General features: G+C 39.5%; 1 protein-coding gene and 1 long non-coding RNA gene across 6 annotated transcripts in view; both read left to right on the top strand.

Moving 5' to 3' along the window:
* Positions 1-3,774, top strand: part of slc44a1b (solute carrier family 44 member 1b) — a 34,304-nt gene extending 30,530 nt beyond the window's left edge. For all 4 annotated transcript variants that reach the window (XM_055178963.2, XM_055178962.2, XM_073854505.1 and 1 more), the window contains exon 16: positions 174-3,774. In XM_055178963.2, coding sequence (XP_055034938.1) covers positions 174-197 — 24 coding nt within the window. In that variant the 3' untranslated portion in view covers positions 198-3,774. The remainder of the gene's footprint in view (positions 1-173) is intronic.
* Positions 3,775-4,437: 663 nt separating this feature from the next.
* LOC129421819 (uncharacterized) lies at positions 4,438-20,735 on the top strand. 2 transcript variants are annotated; one of them, XR_012358031.1, is made up of 5 exons: positions 4,438-4,693; positions 5,391-5,535; positions 19,501-19,598; positions 19,739-20,057; positions 20,182-20,735. It is a non-coding gene; the product is annotated as an uncharacterized lncRNA (long non-coding RNA). The 2 variants fall into 2 exon arrangements; XR_012358030.1 differs by lacking the exon at positions 4,438-4,693 and having other exon boundaries at positions 4,713-5,535.
* The last annotated feature ends 956 nt before the right edge of the window (positions 20,736-21,691 follow it).

Genomic DNA, 21,691 nt, shown 5'->3' with positions numbered 1-21,691 from the left:
CATGCATGGCATCGCACACCTGCTTTAGTTTTTGCAATGCATTTGTTTGTCGTTTTATTCTGATCCTTAAAGAAGATTGACGAAACGGACTAATTCCTCCAGATGTGCTGTCGTTGACTCTTTTTGCTTGTCTGGGAGTTACACGACTTTAATAACGTATTTCTTTTCCGCAGGCTCCCGGGACAAGCTCTGCTTGACCAAAATCAGCCCATGGACTTTTTAAAAGACATTCCAAAATGTTTATTTTTACCAATGTGTAACATGTTTACTATGGTTTCACTCCAGGGAATACAGTATTTTAATAAGAAACTGTAAAAAAAAAATGAAATAACAATGTAATGAAGCACTTTATATTGGAGCGCTGCGTATTTTAAAAGCCTGATGCATTTTTCGTAATGATGTCCTTTTTATAAGACTAAAAACCCAGTTGCCATCTAGTGAAACACAGTATTAATAACGTGTAGAGTCACGGTTTTTATTATGTATGTTTTCATAACAGCCCTTTTTATTGCGTATATTAGAAACTCGCGGCATACTGCAGTGCAGCACTTGTTTTTTTTGTTTGTTTCAGTCCTCATACTAAAGCATCTGCACTTCTTATTTCGTTTCACAGAAATGCGCTCGCTCATCTTATTTTACCATGTCTAAATATTAAGTCGACATTCCTCATTCATGTATTTCACTTTTGTGTAAAAAGGTCTGGTCTGGTTTCCCTCCAATGGTGATGAATTTTCTTTCTTTTCAATTTATGATTAAAATGTGACTGTTAGTCATGTAAAAAAAAATGGCCGGGTTACTTTATACCGAGATGTGAATGGTTTCAGACTACAATCCTTCTACCATATGTTATGGTGACAGTCACACAGAAATGATTTATATTTAGCTTCAGAACGAATTTCTCTTCCTTTGAAGAAACTTAAAGGAACACGCCCACATTTTGGGAATTTGGCTTGTTCATCGTGTCCCCCAGAGTTGGAGGGGTCCATACATACCTTTCTCATCTCTGTGCGTGCTGTGGCTCTGTCTGGCGCGGCCCCCGCTGGCTTGGCTTGGCACGGGGACTGGAGGTGGGTGGCTCCAGCTGGCGTGCTGCTCCCAATGGGAGACAGGATAATGCCAACATTTTCCTATTTATGTGTTGTGATTTGTATAGCATTTTATGCATATTGTGAGAATACTGCGTTTTTTTGTTTAACTGCAGGGATTTATCTGAAGAATAAATGCTGAATCATCCGTTCCCAATTCACAAAAAGCAAAACTGTGGCCACTAATTACTGTGCTGTGTTATGTCTAAACGGAATTTCAAAGCAAAAAATACACAAGGTGTGACTATACAAATCAAAACACATAAATAGAAAAATGTTTGCGTTCTTTTGTCGCTTGTTGGGAGCGGTGTGCTGGCTGGAGCCATTCACTTCCGGTCTTTGTGCTGGGCTGGGCTGGCGGGGGCTGCGTCGGACGGTGTTGCAGCGCGCACAGAGATGAGAAAGGACTTGTCTAACTTTGGGGGATACTGTCAATGGGCTAGATTACCAAAATGTGGGCGTGTTCCTTTAAGGCTACTCTTGTGCGTAAATCAGCGGCGGTAACGGTCGTGGTGCTGCGATGTGGCTCCCTCACATTGTTTTTTCTTACGATTGTTGACAAAGCAGACATGTTTATCTTGGCATTTCCTGAACTTGATTCTTCATGATAGTGGTCCAAAGCACAAAGCACTGAGCTCTCTGTAGGTGCAATTCTTTATGCTACCTGAAGGGGGCATAGCTAAATATTTGCAGCTGCTTCTTTAAGATATGTGCATATGTTTCTCTCTCTCTCTCTCTCTCTCTGTAACCTGTGGAGAGTTCAGTTCCTTTATGCTTAGGAAATTTCAGGAAGCACTGACTTCCATATCTGCATCTAACTGAAGTCTTCCTACACGTGCAACTTATTTTTTGCAAGATGACGATTAGACGGAGGACAGCGTCACGAAACTCGAATTTTGCCTTAACCAATCGAGTGAATGTTGCCCCCTGCTGGATTACGCAAACTAGTTTATTGCCGTATACAGAACTGGTATGCTCACAAGCCTTAAACAAAACCTTTCGTAGTAAAATAACGAATCCAGAACAGACTTCATTTATCAAATATCAACAGAGGAATCTACATTCATCCGTTTCTACTCTTTTGCTAACAAATTTAGATTTAGCAAAAATGTTGTGAATTAATGTAACGTATGCCGTTTTGTATGGATGTTTTGAACACGTCATTGTCACGTTAACTGATTTTTCTTTCTTCTTAATATGGGCTGTTTTGCCTATATATAAATATAAATATATATATACAGTATATATTATTATGTTGTTGTGTCTTATACATTGGAGGGAAATGAATTGTGTTAGAGATCACAATGACCTTGCTTTTTTGAGACGGTTTTGAACACGGATGTATCTGTGAGATATTAAGAGCATGAATTAAGAAAAGAAAACATTTGCCACACGAAACTTATGCTCTAAGCATGTTAAATATTGCACTAAGATGGCATACATTTAAACACAGAGATGAATTGTAAAAAAGAGCTGTAAAAAACGATAGTTAAAATAGCGCATTCAATATAGAGATGTTTCATAAATGTTCAAAGAAATCTCTGTCGAAAAATTTGTCTTTTTAAATGCTTAAGACTGCAGTTTGTAGTTACATAACCAGTGGTTTTATCAGGTGACAAACTCATGATGATGAAACTAGTAAGATAGTTGTCAGAACACCTGTCCAGGTCACATTTTACTCAAAAAAAAAAATGTTTTGCATATATAAAAGTTAATTTTTTATCACCATAAAGATTGCATTGTTTTATTTCCATAAACACAACAAATACTAAAATGTTAAAAAGTTTCTTTTCACTTAAATCTTAAAATTTGTATTAATTGTTAAGTATGACCTGAACATGTTCCTGATACATTTTGTGTGATGAATCCTGTAATGCTGAACCAAGATCATTTTTGAAGTTAGCAATGGTCAAAACCTGACCATAGATCAGTGCAAATGGTTGACCACTTGTGAAAGTTGCTTTGCTATGGATGCCAGCGTCAAGATCTTGTTGGCTACATACATTGGCCTTGGCTCACAGCTAGCCTACATTTTTTTTGCCAAATGTGCATAAAAAGGAACTTTAAATATGCACAAACTCTTTTATTGTGCTACCTGGTTGTATTTGGCTATGGCCTTTTTCTTTTCTTTCTCTAAATCAATGAAACAGCTTCAGTAAAAGCTGAGATGCTGTCAGTGTGTATTAGAAAGAAATAGACAAGTTGTGTTTAGAGACAGAACCGAGCTAGCAAAACACATAACCACTGTATACAAACACACACACGTCCTGCATGCTCCTGACCTGGGACCTTTCTAACTCTTTAAAACAATGAGCCATTTTTTTAGGATTGTGAACTGTTTGGCATTAGAATACATGTGATTTAACACCAATAGAAGAATAGCTTTATTATGCGACAAGCCACTGTTTTTATTTCCTCGAGATGAGATTGTGGGCCTATTTCTCCTCTTCATTTTGAGAAACTGTGCTTCTGTTCTGTCACGGGGGAATAGGAGCGTTTCTATTATAGGATACAGTCATAGGCAATATATCAGTTCACTCCTCTGGTGTGATATTAGCTCTTAGCTCTTACCTGCAGTAAAGTTGTTTGTAACATTGAACTAAGGTTTTGTTGATTGGTTTGTTTTTTATATCTATGATTTCATATGTATCCTGTTTTTTAAAGTAATAAAATCGGGAAAAACAAACAACGTTTCTTTAAGATGTGTACTGAAGTGTTTCCAGATTATAGGTTGCCAGGTTTGACTGGTTTTGTGACAAATATACAAAAACAGCTTTATTAAAAGATTTATTAAAAAAAATTACAATATATATTTTTTAGATATTATATTGATTCATGGTAGGCTTCGTATGATTTAAATACAGTAGCAGTGCAATACAAAATGTTTAATATTGACGAAAAGTTGCATACAATTTAGGGATGCACAGAATGTTCGGCAACCAAAATTATTCGGCCGAAAATAGAAAAAAATAATTTTCGTATTCGGCCGCACAAGTGAAAATGCAGAATAAATTTTACCGGACAATGATGTCTTTGATGACGCGATCTTATTAACCGTTGCGACGAGACATGTTGAAAAAAGCATTTTAAAGTGTCTGAAAAAGACGCGAAAACATACAGCACTACAAGTTTTACTTATTTAAAAATAAAGACATCCTAAACACCATGCAGTGTTTGAGAAAAACACTGTGCCCGTGATGGGTATTTGTATAAGCACTGAGTATGAGAGAAAAAAAGAGGGACAAAGAGCGTCAGCAGTATGTAATAAAAACTTCCTATCACCAGTAAAGTCCTCCAATGAAAAATGACAAACATGCTTGTATTAAATGAGAAATAAATGGGGGTTAAATGTACACAGCAAAATCACCAGTGTTAAATTTTCAGGGATGGTGTTAAATACACAGTGTTGATGCTGTTTTAACACTATCTGGTAATAAAAAAACACTGCCATTGCTAGGGCAGTGTTATATCCACAACAGTGTCAGTGTAAAACAAGGGTGTTATCAGATTTCACTCTGAGCGGTGTAAATCAAGCCACGCCTCCACTAAACATTTCCTGTCAGGGATTTTACCGCCATTTTCTTTCAAAGGAGGACTAAAGAGATGAGGTAAATAAGTTTAATAATATTTACATGGTTTAGCTAAATTAAACTGTTATTTCTCTGTCTGACTCTACGCAGCCATATGCCAAAAAAACCTCAATAAGATTTTTTTTCCCATTTTATTTCCCCTTTGTTCGTTATTTGGTTCAGTTTAATCAGAGCTTGTGTTACGTTGTTCCCTTGTTAGTTTAGTATAAGTTAAACTGCTAGCTAAAAGTTTTAACCAAGGATATTAACAGGAGATATGAACGAAAGAATTGAACCATGATAAAACGCGACATGCACTACAAATTGAAGGTATGAAATTAAGTTAAATGAAAGCTCGTTTATTCACCATATGATGCTCGTTATGAGGTAATCATATAGGCTAGATACCGTGAGTTAACGAGGTCGTTTACATGCACGTGAGTGCACGGATATCGGTTAATTATTCAAATTACTAAAAAACACGGAGAAAACCGCAACCGCATGGTCATGTGTTTTTTTAAGTATGCAAACAGGGGAAATATCGCCAAACCCACAATTAATTTTACCAAAACCTCACAATATATCATCATTTGTATGCACACATTGCAGGATTGGATGCATTGTGTGTTGTAAGCTTTTCGTGGCGCTGGCGCTAGATGTCAGACAGATGCAAATGGCAAATACATACGAAAGTGTAAAACGTGTATGGCAAACATTTGCTTTTCTGTCATTATAGATGCTAGTTTGGTGAAAGTACACACTGAGTGCTTCAAATCATTCAGAAGAGATGCTGTTTTAGGGCAGTTTATTAAAGAAGACCTGACGTGGATATGACTCCCAATGAGAAACGACTGCTAATACTTATAAATTCATTACAGAAGGTAAGTTTATATATTTATACATGTACATCATTTTATTTGACATAACTGAACAGTTAACCAATTTTTTTAGTATGTAGTTTTGTACATATTATGGTTATTAATCTGGCAAGAAAGTCACATGACCTGCTGCCAACTTTAATAAAAATATATTTAGGGCCCGAGCACACCGGGGTGTGAGGACCCTATTGTTCTTCAAGGAGTTATTATTATTAGGGCCCGAGCACCGAGGAGCAGTCCATAATGGCCTGAACCGAAAGGTGCTAAGCCCTTTTGTTTTTCTTAGGATTTATTATTTTTTTTTTTTTTTTTTAGGGCCCGAGCACCGAGGAGCAGGCCAGAATGGCCTGCACCGAAAGGTGCGAAGCCCTATTGTTTTTGCTCGGATTATTAGGGCCCGAGCACACAAGTGTGAGGACCCTATTGTTTTTGCTCCGTTTATTATTAGGGCCCGAGCACACCAGGGTGTGAGGACCCTATTGTTTTTGCTCCGTTTATTATTATTATTATTTTTCTTCTTCTTCTTCTTCTTCTTCTTCTTCTTCTTCTTCTTCTCCGAAATGGATCGCATTTTTGAGGGCCTAAACATACCCGAAAACTCATGAAAATTTGCACACGCGTCAGAAGTGGCGAAAATTTACATGTAGTATAGGCGTCAGAAGTGGGAGTGTAGAAATGGCTCGATAGCGCCACCTGCAAAATTTCAAGAGAACAGCCCCCCCACTACGAAAAATGTAGAGATACGAAATTTGGTAGGATCATCTAGCACCCCAAGACCTACAAAAAAGTCTCTTGGAGCTAAGCTCTAAACCTCACACGAAGTCGGCCATTTTGAATTTTCTCTGTCATTTTTTGACATTTCCAAGCGTCGTACTTTAACGAACTCCTCCTAGCGATTTAATCCGATCATTATCATATTTGGTCAGTCTCATCTAAAGGCCTTTGCGATGCTAAATTGCGAAGATCTTGAGTTTTCGTTGGAGGGTGTGTCCGTGGCGGCCTGACAAAGTTCGGCATTTTCGCCATGAAACAGGAAGTTGTTATAACTAAGGCATACGATGTCAAATCTGCCCCTTGCTTCACATGTTTGATAAGGGTCTTGACCTGAACACATTTTTATGCCAATATTCAGCTTCAGTCATAGCGCCACCTAGAGGCAGCAGGAAATGCCATGTTTTATGCTGTGATTTACTGCTCTTAGAGATTTCATCAAATCATCATCATATTTGATCAGACTGATGTTAAGCCCTTTGCGGTGATAAATAGCGAAGATCTTGACTTTTCGTTGAAGGGCGTGTACGTGGCGGCCTGGCACAGTGTGATGTTTTGACATGAAACAGGAAGCTGTTGTAAGTCAGGCATACATTATCCGATCTGCTCCAGACTTCACACGTTTGATAAGGGTCCCGGCCTGAACACGTCAATATAACAATAATCAGGTACCATCATAGCGCCACTTGCTGCACACAGGCGGTGTGGCACATACATATTTCTTTGAATATCCACCTATATTTACCCACTTTAATTCATATCCCCCTGGTTCACTGCTTTACTAATGCCATAGGGTAGCGGTGCACATGCGTGCGAGGGCCCTTCCATCGCTGCTTGCAGCTTTAATTATTATTATTTTTCTTCTTCTTCTTCTTCTTCTTCTTCTTCTTCTTCTTCTTCTTCTTCTTCTCCGAAATGGATCGCATTTTTGAGGGCCTAAACATACCCGAAAACTCATGAAAATTTGCACACGCGTCAGAAGTGGCGAAAATTTACATGTAGTATAGGCGTCAGAAGTGGGCGTGTAAAAATGGCTCGATAGCGCCACCTGCAAAACTTCAAGAGAACAGCCCCCCCACTACGAAAAACTTACAGATACAAAATTTGGTAGGATCATCTATTACTCCAAGACCTACAAAAAAGTCTCTTGGAGCTAAGCTCTAAACCCCACAGGAAGTCAGCCATTTTGAATTTTCTCTGTCATTTTTTGACATTTCCAAGCGTCGTACTTTAACGAACTCCTCCTAGAGATTTGATCCGATCATCATCATATTTGGTCAGTATCATCTAAAGGCCTTTGCGATGCTAAATTGCGGAGCTTTTGACTTTTCATTGGAGGGCGTGTCCGTGGCGGCCTGGCAAAATGTAATGTTTCGCCATGAAACAGGAAGCTGATGTAATTCAGGCATACATTGTCCGATCTGCCCCTGACTTCACACGTTTGATAAGGGTCCAGGCCTGAACACATCAACATGGCATAATTCAGTAACACTCATAGCGCCACCTAGAGGCAGCAGGAAATACCATGTTTGACGCTGTGACTTACTGCTCTTAGGTATTTAACCATATCAACATCATATTTCACCAGTGTAATCTCAAGACCTTGTGTGATGATAAAAAGCAACGACCTTGACTTTTCATTAAAGGGCGTGTCCGTGGCGGCCTGGCAAAGTATCGCTAATTGAATCGCATTTTGACAGGCTAAACAACCTCAAAAAGTCATAAAACGTTGCACACACGTCAGAAGGGCAACAATTTACATGTGTCATAGGCGCCAGAAGTGGGCGTGCAGAAATGGCTCGATAGCGCCACCTGCAAAATTTCAAGAGAACAGCCCCGCCGCTACGAAAATCCTACAGAAACGAAATTTGGTAGGGTCATATATCACCCCAAGACCTACAAAAAAGTCTCTTGGAGTGAAGCTCTAAACCTCACAGGAAGTCAGCCATTTTGAATTTTTGCTGTGATTTCTGTGCAAAATTTGTCATTTCCAGGCTTCGTACTTTAACGAACTCCTCCTAGAGATTTTGTCAGATCGTCATCATATTTGGTCAATCTCATCTAAAGGCCTTTGCGATGTTAAATTGCGGAGCTTTTGACTTTTCGTTGGAAGGTGTGTCCGTGGCGGCCTGACAAATTTCAGCGTTTTCGCCATGAAACAGGAAGTTGTTATAACTAAGGCATACAATGTCCAATCTGCCCCACACTTCACATGTTTGATAAGAGTCTTGGCCTGAACACATTTCAATGCCAATATTCAGCTTCAGTCCTAGCGCCACCTAGAGGTAGCAGGAAATGCCTTGTTTTACGCTGTGATTCACTGTTCTCAGAGATTTAATCAAATCATTATCATATCAGGTGAGACTGATCTTAAGCCCTTTGCGATGATAAATTGCGAAGATCTTGACTTTTCGTTGAAGGGCGTGTCCGTGGCGGCCTCGCAAAGAGTGATGTTTCTCCATGAGAAAGCTGTTGTAACTCAGGCATGCAATGTCCGACCTGTCACAGACATCATACGTTTGACAAGGGTCCTGGCCTCAACACATCAATGTTACAACAATCAAATACAATCATAGCGCCACCTGCTGCACAAAGGAGGTGTGGCACTTCAACGTTCCTTTGAATATCCGCCTATATTTACCCACTGAAATTTCAATCCCCCTGGTTCATTGCTTTACTAAGGCCATAGAGTGGCGGTGCACATGCGTGCGAGGGCCCTTCCATCACTGCTTGCAGTTTTAATTCTTTTTATTTTTATTTTTTTTTTTTTTTTTTTTTTCAACACTTTTGGACATTTTGGGGGCCTTAACATACTCGAAAACTCTTGAAATTTGGCACAGACATCAGAGTCGTCCGTGATCGCCGAAAGCCAAAGGCTGGAACACGGGCGTGGCACGGGGGCTCTGTAGCGCCCCCTGTAATGCAAAAACAAACAGGAGTGCACAGATCGGGCAAACATGTACGCATATTTACGAAAGTTGGTACACATATAGATCTCATCGACCCGAACAACTTTCGCCCTCTAACATTTTAGCTCCGCCCAACAGGAAGTCCGCCATTTTGGATTGTTTAAAAAATGCATGCGGTGAACTTTTGAATACTCCTCCTAGGGGATTCATGCAAATGACACCAAATGTGGTGATCATGATGTCAAGACATTGGACTTGCTAAATTGCGAAGGGATTTTTGATATCTCGAACGGTGTTGCCATGGCGAAGCGGCAAAGTCATGGCGAAATCAGAGAAACAGGAAGTGTCTAATATCTAAGGCAAAAAATGTCTTATAGTGATGACACGCGGGGTGTTTGTTCGTCTGAAGATTCCGATCGCATCGATGTGCCTATTGTAAGTCTCGGGTATAGCGCCACCACCAGGCGCCAGGAAGTGTTGCAGTCACAAAGGTTGATTTTTTTGACAGTTCCATGTGATGTTCTTTTAAATACTCGTCCTAGAATGTTTATGCGATTGACACCAAAAGTGGTCAACATGATGCCAAGACATAGTAGATGATAAATTGCGAAGGGATTTTTGATATCTCAAACGTTGTTCCCATGACAACGCGTCAAACTTTACTTTCATTTTAAAGGCATATTTAAGCCCATGCAGTGAAATTTTCAATACTCCTTCTAGGATATTCATGCGATTGACACCAAACGTGGTCAACATGATGCCGAGACATTGGAGATGATAAAAAAGTGAAGGGATTTTTGATATCTCAAACGCTGTTCCCATGGCAACGCATCAAACTTTTTACTTTCATTTTAAAGGCTTATTTAAGCCTGACAGTCGCATGCAATGTTCTTTTTAATACTCCTTCTAGGGAAATAATGCAATTCACACCAGAAGTTGTCAACATGATGCTGAGACATTGTAGACGCTAAATTGCGAAGGAATTTTTGACATCTCTAACGCTGTTCCCATGGCAACGTGTCAAACTTTACTTTTATGTCAGGCATATTTAAGGCTCTTGGTGTGCTTAGATTAACTTTAAATTTGGCACACACATCAGATTTGTCGGCTGTTAAGTGTTGACAAAAACGTCAGATAAAGGCGTGTCTATTTAGTGGCTCACTAGCGCCCCCGTTTGTCTAAAATGTGGGGTTTCTTTTACCTACAGTACCTAAATGGGTCAGTAGCAGCATGATATTTACCCACTTGATGCACTTGCCCACCGTGCATCGTTTTCTCGGAGGCACCGTGTAGCGGTAAACAAACGTGCGAGGGCCCGCCATCGCTGCTTGCAGCTATATTTAGGGCCCGAGCACCGAGGAGCAGGCCAGAATGGCCTGCACCGTGGGTGCAAAGCCCTATTGTTTTTGCTCCGTTTATTATTATTTTTCTTCTTCTTCTTCTTCTTCTTCTTCTTCTTCTCCGAAATGGATTGCATTTTTGAGGGCCTAAACATACCCGAAAACTCATGAAAATTTGCACACGCGTCAGAAGTGGCGAAAATTTACATGTAGTATAGGTGTCAGAAGTGGGCGTATAAAAATGGCTCGATAGCGCCACCTGCAAAATTTCAAAAGAACAGCCCCCCCACTACGAAAAACGTACAGATACGAAATTTGGTAGGATCATGTATCACCCCAAGACCTACAAAAAAGTCTCTTGGAGCGAAGCTCTAAACCCCACAGGAAGTCGGCCATTTTGATTTTTCGCTGTGATTTCTGTGCAAATTTTGTCATTTCCAGCCTTCGTACTTTAACAAACTCCTCCTAGAGATTTAATCTGATCATCATCATATTTGGTCTGTGTCATCTAAAGGCCTTTGCGATGTTAAATTGTGGAGCTTTTGACTTTTTGTTGGAGGGTGTGTGTGTCCGTGGCGGCCTAACAAATTTTGGCGTTTTTGCCATGACACAGGAAGCTGTTCTAACTCAGGCTTTCAATGTTCAATCTGCCCCACACTTCACATGTTTGATAAGAGTCTCGGCCTGAACACATTTCAATGCCAATATTCAGCTTCAGTCCTAGCGCCACCTAGAGGTAGCAGGAAATGCCATGTTTTACGCTGTGATTTACTACTCTTAGAGATTTAATCAAATCATCATCATATTTGGTCAGACTGATGTTAAGCCCTTTGCCGTGATAAATTGCGAAGATCTTGACTTTTCGTTGAAGTGCGTGTCCGTGGCGGCCTGGCAAAGTGAGATGTTTTGACATGAAACAGGAAGCTGTTGTAATTCAGGCATACATTATCCGATCTGCTTCAGACTTCACACGTTTCATAAGGGTCCCGTCCTGAACACGTCAATATAACAATAATCAGGTACCATCATAGCGCCACCTGCTGCACACAGGCGGTGTGGCACACCAGTTTCCCTTTGAATATCCAGCTGTATTTACCCACTTTAATTTATACCCCCCTGGTTTACTGCTTTACTAATGCCATAGGGTAGCGGTGCATATGCGTGCGAGGGCCCTTCCATCGCTGCTTGCAGCTTTAATTAGGGCCCAAGCACCGAGGAGCAGGCCACAATGGCCTGCACCGAAAGGTGCGAAGCCCTATTGTTTTTGCTCAAATTTATTATTTTTTTTTTTTTTTTTTTTTTTTTTATTTTTTTTAACACTTTTGGGGATTTTGGGTGCCTTAACATACTCGAAAACTCTTGAAATTTGGCACAGACGTCAGAGTCGTCCGTCATTGCAGAAAACGAAAGGCTGGACAACGGGCGTGGCACAGGGGCTCTGTAGCGCCCCCTGTAATGCAGAAGAAACCATTGATGCACAGATCGGGCAAAAATTTACGCACATGTACGAGAATTGGTACGCTTATAGATCTCATCAACCCGAACAACTTTCACCCTCTAACATTTAAGCTCCGCCCAACAGGAAGTCGGATATTTTGCATCGTTTAAAAAATGCATGCGGTGAACTTTTAAATACTCCTTCTAGGGGATTCATGCGAATGACACCAAATGTGGTGATCATGATGTCGAGACATTGGACTTGCTAAATTGCGAAGGGATTTTTGATATCTCGAACGGTTCTGCCATGGCGAGGCGACAAATTTGTGGCGAAATTAGAGAAACAGGAAGTGTCTAATATCTAAGGCAAAAAATGTCTTATTGTGATGCCAAGCGAGGCATTTGTTCGTCTGAAGATTCCGATCGCATCGATGTGCTTATTGTGAGTCTCAGGTATAGCGCCACCACCAGGCAGCAGGAAGTGTGTTAATCATGAACTTTTAAATACTTCTTTTAGGGGATTCATGCGATTGACACCAAACGTGGTGAACATGATGCTGAGACATTGGACTTGCTAAATTGCGAAGGGATTTTTGATATCTCGAACGGTGTTGCCATGGCGAGGCGACAAATTCATGGCGAATTCAGAGAAACAGGAAGTGTCTAATATCTAAGGCAAAAAATGTCTTATTGGGATGAAACGCAGTGTGTATGTTCGGCCAAGGATTCCGATCGCATCGATGTGCCTATTGTGAGTCTCGGGTATAGCGCCACCAACAGGCACCAGGAAGTGTGGCAGTCACAAAAGGTGGATTTTTTGACAGTTGCATGCGGTGTACTTTTAAATACTCCTCCTAGGATTTTCATGCGATTGACACCAAAAGTGGTCAACATGATGCTGAGACATTGTAGATGATAAATTGCGAAGGGATTTTTGATATCTCGAATGCTGCTCCCATGGCAACACGTCAAACTTTACTTTCATTTTCAGGGATATTTAAGCACTTGGCATGCACTTTGGGTGCCTTAACATGCTCGAAAACACCGGAAATTTGGCACAGACCTCAAAGTCGTCGGCCATTAGGACTGGGCAAACGCTGGAACACGGGTGTGGCAGTAGGGCTCTGTAGCGCCCCCTGTAATGCAAAAAAAATATTGGTGCACAAATCGGGCAAACATGTACGCACATGTACGAAAGTTAGTACGTATATAGATCTCATCGACCCGAACAACTTTCACAATCAAACCTATTAGCTCCGCCCCACAGGAAGTCGGCCATTTTGGATTGTTTAAAAAATGCATGCGGTGAACTTTTGAATACTCCTCCTAGGGGATTCAAGCAAATGACACCAAACGTGGTGATCATGATGTCGAGACATTGTACTTGCTAAATTGCGAAGGGATTTTTGATATCTCGAACGGTGTTGCAATGGCGAAGCGGCAAAGTCATGGCGAAATCAGAGAAGCAGAAAGTGTCTCATATCTAAGGCAAAAAATATCTTATTGTGATGACACGTGGAGTGTTTGTTCGTCTGAAGATTCCGATCGCATCAATGTGCCTATTGTAAGTCTCGGGTATAGCGCCACCACCAGGCGCCAGGAAGTGTTGCAGTCACAACGGTTGATTTTTTTGACAGTTCCATGTGATGTTCTTTTAAATACTCCTCCTAGAATGTTTATGCGATTGACACCAAAAGTGGTCAACATGATGCCAAGACATAGTAGATGATAAATTGCGAATGGATTTTTGATATCTCGAACGTTGTTCCCATGACAACGCTTCAAACTTTACTTTCATTTTAAAGGCATATTTAAGCCCATGCAGTGAACTTTTCAATACTCCTTCTAGGATATTCATGCGATTGACACCAAACGTGGTCAACATGATGCCGAGACATTGGAGATGATAAATTGCGAAGGGATTTTTGATATCTCAAACGCTGTTCCCATGGCAACGCGTCAAACTTTTTACTTTCATTTTAAAGGCTTATTTAAGCCTGACAGTCGCATGCAATGTTCTTTTTAATACTCCTTCTAGGGAAATAATGCAATTCACACCAGAAGTTGTCAACATGATGCTGAGACATTGTAGACGCTAAATTGCGAAGGAATTTTTGACATCTCTAACGCTGTTCCCATGGCAACGTGTCAAACTTTACTTTTATGTCAGGCATATTTAAGGCTCTTGGTGTGCTTAGATTAACTTTAAATTTGGCACACACATCAGATTTGTCGGCTGTTAAGTGTTGACAAAAACGTCAGATAAAGGCGTGTCTATTTAGTGGCTCACTAGCGCCCCCGTTTGTCTAAAATGTGGGGTTTCTTTTACCTACAGTACCTAAATGGGTCAGTAGCAGCATGATATTTACCCACTTGATGCACTTGCCCACCGTGCATCGTTTTCTCGGAGGCACCGTGTAGCGGTAAACAAACGTGCGAGGGCCCGCCATCGCTGCTTGCAGCTATATTTATTTTTATTTTTTTTAACACTTTTGGGCATTTTGGGTGCCTTAACATACTCGAAAACTCTTGAAATTTGGCACAGACGTTAGAGTCGTCCGTCATTGCGAACAGACAAAGGCTGGAACACGGGCGTGGCACGGGGGCTCTGTAGCGCCCCCTGTAATGCAAAAACAAACAGTAGTGCGCAGATCGGGCAAACATGTACGCACATTTACGAAAGTTGGTACACATATAGATCTCATCGACCCGAACAACTTTCGCCCTCTAACATTTTAGCTCCGCCCAACAGGAAGTCCGCCATTTTGGATTGTTTAAAAAATGCATGCGGTGAACTTTTGAATACTCCTCCTAGGGGATTCAAGCAAATGACACCAAACGTGGTGATCATGATGTCAAGACATTGGACTTGCTAAATTGAGAAGGGATTTTTGATATCTCGAACGGTGTTGCCATGGCGAAGCGGCAAAGTCATGGCGAAATCAGAGAAACAGGAAGTGTCTAATATCTAAGGCAAAAAATGTCTTATTGTGATGACACGCGGGGTATTTGTTCGTCTGAAGATTCCGATCGCATCGATGTGCCTATTGTAAGTCTCGGGTATAGCGCCACCACCAGGCGCCAGGAAGTGTTGCAGTCACAAAGGTTGATTTTTTTGACAGTTCCATGTGATGTTCTTTTAAATACTCCTCCTAGAATGTTTATGCGATTGACACCAAAAGTGGTCAACATGATGCCAAGACATAGTAGACGATAAATTGCGAAGGGATTTTTGATATTTCGAACGTTGTTCCCATGACAACGCGTCAAACTTTACTTTCGTTTTTAAGGCATATTTAAGCCCTTCAGTTGCATGCATTGAACTTTTCAATACTCCTCCTAGGATTTTCATGCGATTGACACCAAAAGTGGTCAACATGATGCTGAGACATTGTAGATGATAAATTGCGAGTTCCATCCAATGTTCTTTTAAATACTCCTTCTAGGATATTCATGCGATTGACACCAAAAGTGGTCAACATGATGCTGAGACTTTGGAGATGATAAAATGTGAAGGGATTTTTGACATCTCGAACGCTGTTGCCATGGCAACGCTTCAAACTTTACTTTAATTTCAGGCATATTTAAGCCTCTTGGCATGCTTAGATTAACTTCAAATTTGGCACACACATCAGAGTTGTCAACTGTTAAGTGTTGACAAAAAGGTCAGATAAAGGCATGTCTATTTTAGTGGCTCACTAGCGCCCCCGTTTGTCCAAAATGTGGGGTTTCTTTTACCTACAGTACCTAAATAGGTCAGTAGCAACATGAAATACTCCACAGATATTTACCCACTTGATGCACTTGCCCACCGTGCATCGTTTTCTCGGAGGCACCGTGTAGCGGTAAAAATACGTGCGAGGGCCCGCCATCGCTGCTTGCAGCTATATTTTTTTTTCTTTTTCTCCGACTTCAGCGGGACTTTAGAGGGCCTAAACATACTCGAAAACTCATGAAATTTTGCACAGATGTCAAGAGTGATGAAAATTTACATGTGGTGTAGGCTTTAGAATTAGGCGTGAGAAAATGGCTCTATAGCGCCACCTACAAATTTTCAACGAAGCAGCCCTCGGACTGTGTTTGACGTACAATTACGAAATTCGGTACGCGTCTGTAGCATGACAAGACCTACAAAAAAGTCTCTTGGAGCGAAGCCGTAAACCAAACAGGAAGTCAGCTATTCGGAGTTATTTTTGTGATTTGGGCGCAGTTTTTGTCATTTCCAGGCGTCATACTTTAACTAACTCCTCCTACAGTTTTCGTCGGATCATCTTCATATTTGGTGAGTGTCATCTTAAGGCCTTTGTGATGCTAAATTGCGAAGGATTTGACTCTACGTAAAAATTTGTGTCGGTTCTGGCCCGACAAAGTTTGATGTTTTCCAATGAAACAGGAAGTTGCTGGAACTCATGCATACAATGTCCGATCTGTCCCAAATTTCACATGATTGCTAAGAGTCCTGACCTGAACACATCTACATAACAATTTTCATTTATAGCCATAGCGCCACCAGCTGGCAACCTGAAGGAACATGTTTTAGCGCCACTTTCAAATATTGAATGAAGCAGCCCTTGGACTGTGTTTAACTTACATGTACGAATTTCGGTATGCTCATGTATTATTACAAGCCCTACAAAAAAGTCTCTTGGAGCAACGCCCTACATCAGACAGGAAGTCAGCTATTTTGAATTATTTCTCAGATTTTGGCTCAGTTTTTCTCATTTCCAGCAGTCATACTTTAACTAACTCCTCCTACAGTTTTCGTTGGATCATCATCATATTTGGCGAGTCTCATCTTAAGGCCTTTGTGATGCTAAATTGCGAAGGATTTGATTCTATATTAAAATTTGTGTCTATTTCGGCCAGCCAAAGTTTGATGTTTCGCTATGAAACAGGTTGCTGGAACTCAGGCATACAGTGTCCGATCTGTCCCAAACTTCACATGATTGCTAAGAGTCCTGACCTGAACACATCTACATGTCAATAGTCACTTATGGTTATAGCGCCACCAGCTGGCAACAGGAAGTGACATGTTTACAATGATTATCCAATGTCTGATCTGTCCCAAACTTCACATGATTAATAAGAGTCCTGGACTGAACACATATACATGTCAATAGTCACTTATGGTTATAGCGCCACCAGCTGGCAACAGGAAGTGACATGTTTACACTGATTATGCAATGTCCGATCCTTCCCTAACTTCACATGATTAATAAGAGTCCTGGACTGAACACATCTACATGTCAATAGTCACTTATGGTTATAGCGCCACCAGCTGGCAACAGGAAGTGACATGTTTACACTGATTATGCAATGTCCGATCTGTCCCAAACTTCACATGATTAATAAGAGTCCTGGACTGAACACATCTACATTTCAATAGTCACTTATGGTTATAGCGCCACTAGCTGGCAACAGGAAGTGACATGTTTACACTGATTATGCAATGTCTGATCTTTCCCTAACTTCACATGATTAATAAGAGTCCTGGACTGAACACATCTACATGTCAATAGTCACCAGTGTTGGGCAAGTTACTGAAAATTAGTAATTAGTTACAGTTACTAGTTACTTCTTTTAAAAGTAACTGAATTACTGTACCAGTTACTGTATATCAAAAGTAATTAGTTACTTAGAAAAGTAACTTTTAAGTTACTTTTATGTCTGCTTTTTAAATGTAAATATGAACAGTACTGAACAGTCAAACAATAAAATGATATGGATGGGCTATTTTACACGTAAGACTCTAATATATCACATACTGTAGGAGCCTATTTTGCTTTAGATTCAACCTTTGAATATTTTTGTTAGAAATTATCTTAATATGTAAACTTAGTTTATTTATGTATATCATTTAGACCATTTAGACAAATATTCTGCATGTTTACAAAAATATATAATGTATTAAAATTGTGTAGTGTCTCTTTAAAAACTTGGAGACAATTGTGTCAACATGTCATATTTTCAAAAATAAATTATAATTTTTCTGATTTCATATTTATTTTAATAAGTTAGAAAAGTCTCCGCTGTGTCCTGCTGACAGGCGCGATTGCGCATGCAGCAGATGAGGCAAACTATGGGTCCTGCGAAGGTTAGACCGTCTCATTTCAGTTCTCTTCGCAAACTTCTGAGCGCCTTGAAAGGCAGAGTGTTCACCTTTTATCGCATGCTTAGTAGGGTGCAGCCCTTGCATTGGAACACAGGGACTGCGCTCTTTGGTCATATATTGTTTGTTTTCTGTTGGATTTAAATGATACACAGGATTAAAGGAAGATATTTAATCAGAAAACGGAGTAGGCTACGTGGATTGTTTGGTCGGACGGACACAGAGCGAGTGGATTGTTTTGTTAGACAGAAACAGAGCGAGTGGATTGTTTGTTCAGATACGGAGAGACTGAAACTAAAACTAAAAGCAAGCTCACACATACTATGGAGTTTTAACACGGGTGTACAGCGCAGTGTGAATATTTTAGTGGAAACAACAATCGCGGATCGTTCTCTTCCATGAAGCCGATGTAAACATCTAAGAATATATGAACATTTCTTAGATTTATTACCTTTGTGGACTACAAATGCAAGTTGATGTCATACTGCGATTGCTTGGTGAAGATAATTTACAAACATGAGAACGGATGGATTATGACTTTTTTTAAACAAAGGTATGTTGTCCCGTTTAGATTTTTCATGTTCATTCTATATGCACTGTCAGCTATGATGAAGTGTAATTAATCATTGCGCCGCCAACTACGGTCCTGCGACGTCAGATATGTCTTGTCTATTTTTTACAAAATAGAGTCACACGAGTAACGAACTCATTTAAATTTCAGTAATTGTAATTGCGTTACTTGATTTAAAAAAATACTTCGTTACATGCTCGTTACTGCTAAAAGTAGTGGAGTTACAGTTACTTTGTAACGCGTTACTCCCATCACTGATAGTCACTTATGATGCCAATAGTCAGTTATGGTCATAGCGCCACCAGCTGGTAACAGGAAGTAACATGTTTACAATGATAATGCAATGTCGGATTTGTCCCAAACTTCACATGATTGATAAGAGTCCTGACACATCTACGTGCCAATATTTACATGTAGTCACTCATACTCACACACACTCACTCTCTCTCTCTCTCTCTCTCTCTCTCTCTCTCTCTCTCATGCTATCTTACACGATGCTACCTCGCTGTCATTTGTAATTAGCAACAGGAAATGTGGCACATTATACTACACTTTTAAATGGTTCACCTATGTTTACATGCTTAAATGCCTATTTACTACTGTTCCCTTTAATTCTTATGCCACGGCGTGGCGGTGTCAGGTGTGCGAGGGCCCTTCCATCACTGCTTGCAGTTTTAATATCGTTTTGCTATTGATGTCATATTAAATAGCAATCAAATTGATAACTATTTTGAAAATGTATAAATGAAGATTCATATTGTCTTGAGTGCTGTTTTTAATATAAAAAGAATGTTGAGTTTTCAGAGTCTTTATTGTCATTTTTTGTGATAGGACCCTACCAGACTACATTTGAATACGACATACCCGTGAATTCTGGAACTGTTATTCCTTAACCCAGTTTGGAGGATAAGAGCTTACCAACTAGTTATGTGAGTATACATAGTACATTAGTACTGTACACTGTCTCTAACATGATTTATTATACTGAGATGATTTTGATTCAAATAACGGTTAAAACTGCACCCTTTTTGGTGTTTTCTTGACTCTTTTTGTCTTTGAAAATCTGCAGAAATATGCTGAGGTGATGTATTGCAAAATAGCCAACATACAACAATTAAAGGATAATTGCAGACTACATCCTGATGAAGATATGGATGACCCTCTGTCTGGTCAACAGGAGTTTAGGTAAGTGTACATGGGTTTGCTGCTTTTATGGTTTTAAAGTTTAACTGTATACTCATGGGTTGTTTGTGTTTAAATTCTGTTTTGCTAGGACGGGACAGTTATGTGGCAGCTCTTCCCTGGCTCATTCACCTCTTGCCTTCATTTGTGAAAGGAAGAAAGACTGGAGAGGGTCAATGTGCAACTGAAGCTACTGATTGTGCTGTGTACGTTTTTTGGTATTTTGTTCTAGTTATTTATTCAGCAGTTAGTTTGCTTGCATTGTTCACCCCACGTAAATGCATACAAGTTCATAAATACACATCAAATACACTCTTTTAAAACACTTAGGTGATGAGCATCAATCCATGCTTTGAGGTGGATGGATCAGCACAGCTCTGCGTTGGGAACAAAAGTTGCATCCAGAATTTTTGCATCATTCTGGACCAAAAAGCCATTCCCTGCATGATGAAGACCACTGATGCAGCCTTCCACTACATCATGAATAAAACAACTACAGAACTAAATACCAGGTTGGAACGTATTTAAGAAAAATGAAACGTCTTTTGAATTGAAATGTCTGTTTTGTTATGGAAAAATCTTTAGTATTGTGAAGGATAACATTTCTGCTTGCCAGTAAGGTAATTGCAGTGTATTGTAATGTTCAAGTTTTGAGTAGGGTGGCTAATTTTTTTTAAACTCTCATTTGATATATTAAAGACCTTATATTATGTAGTTTTCATGTCACTGCGCTGTGGTATAAGATAACTTTCATTATTCCATACTGTATTCTGTTTCTAATTGTAGCTGAGGTATTTAAATAAGCAGTGTTAAATGCTAAGTGTTGTGTGTATCAATGTAAATATTAAATGTGATGTACTTTAATAAAAAGAGGTTTTGCAATATTTCTTGTCATTTGTCTTTTATAGAAACAACCCATTAGCAACAAAAGTGGCTATTAATCAGTATTTTAACACTTAACATTGTTGAATTCACATTACACTGGTGTTGACCTTAAATTAGGAGTGTTAATTTTTAACACTGTATTTCTGTGCCAACACCAGTGTAGTGTGTAAACAACAATGAATAGTGTTGAACAAAGTGTAAAATTTAACAATATTGAGTGTTAAATTAACAAATAATGGGTGTTGTTAAATTAACACTACACTTTTGACTAAATTAACACAGTGTAGTGTGGACACATATACACACTTTGCCGGTGTTAAATTTGACACCGTGGGTGTTATTTTAACACCAGTGATTTTGCTGTGTAAATGAAACAAGAAATGGTTGAATGGAAAATTTCATTGTTAAATGTGAAATAAATATAGTAAAAATGACATTCTGACAAAATGCAATGATGAGAAAATTTGCAAAATATATAGGAAAATGAAAAAAAAATTGTTTGGTTATCGCTCAAGAATTTTCCTTTTGGTGCATCCCTAATACAATTACAAACTGAGGGAAGTAAATAATCCAGCCTCAACATGTACAATACTGAGAACAATCCAGCTTTCTACTGCCCTCTACTGATAATGCTTTTAAATCTACACTGTAAATAATTCCTTGCACTTAAATTAAGTTTAAACAACTTAAGTTAACAACTTAAACAAGTCATTTCAACTTTCTTGACTAGTAAGTAGTTGGTGTAAATGACAAAAAGTAAGTTGAAATGGCTTAAGTTATTTTTATATGGGCTCAACTTTATTTTTGTACTTATAACATCTTTTAAATAGTCAAAAAAAGTTAAAATTATTTTTTCAAATTAATTCAAGTTGCCTTACATTTAAATGCAACAATTTTTATAGTGCAATTTTTATAGTGCATTCTTCCTACAAAGTCACTTGTGCATTTTCAGGTT

The sequence above is a fragment of the Misgurnus anguillicaudatus genome, chromosome 16 (genome assembly GCF_027580225.2).
Source record: "Misgurnus anguillicaudatus chromosome 16, ASM2758022v2, whole genome shotgun sequence".
NCBI lineage: Eukaryota > Metazoa > Chordata > Actinopteri > Cypriniformes > Cobitidae > Misgurnus > Misgurnus anguillicaudatus.
Note: the sequence above shows the minus strand (reverse complement) of the source record. Positions and strands in the feature narration are given on the sequence as shown.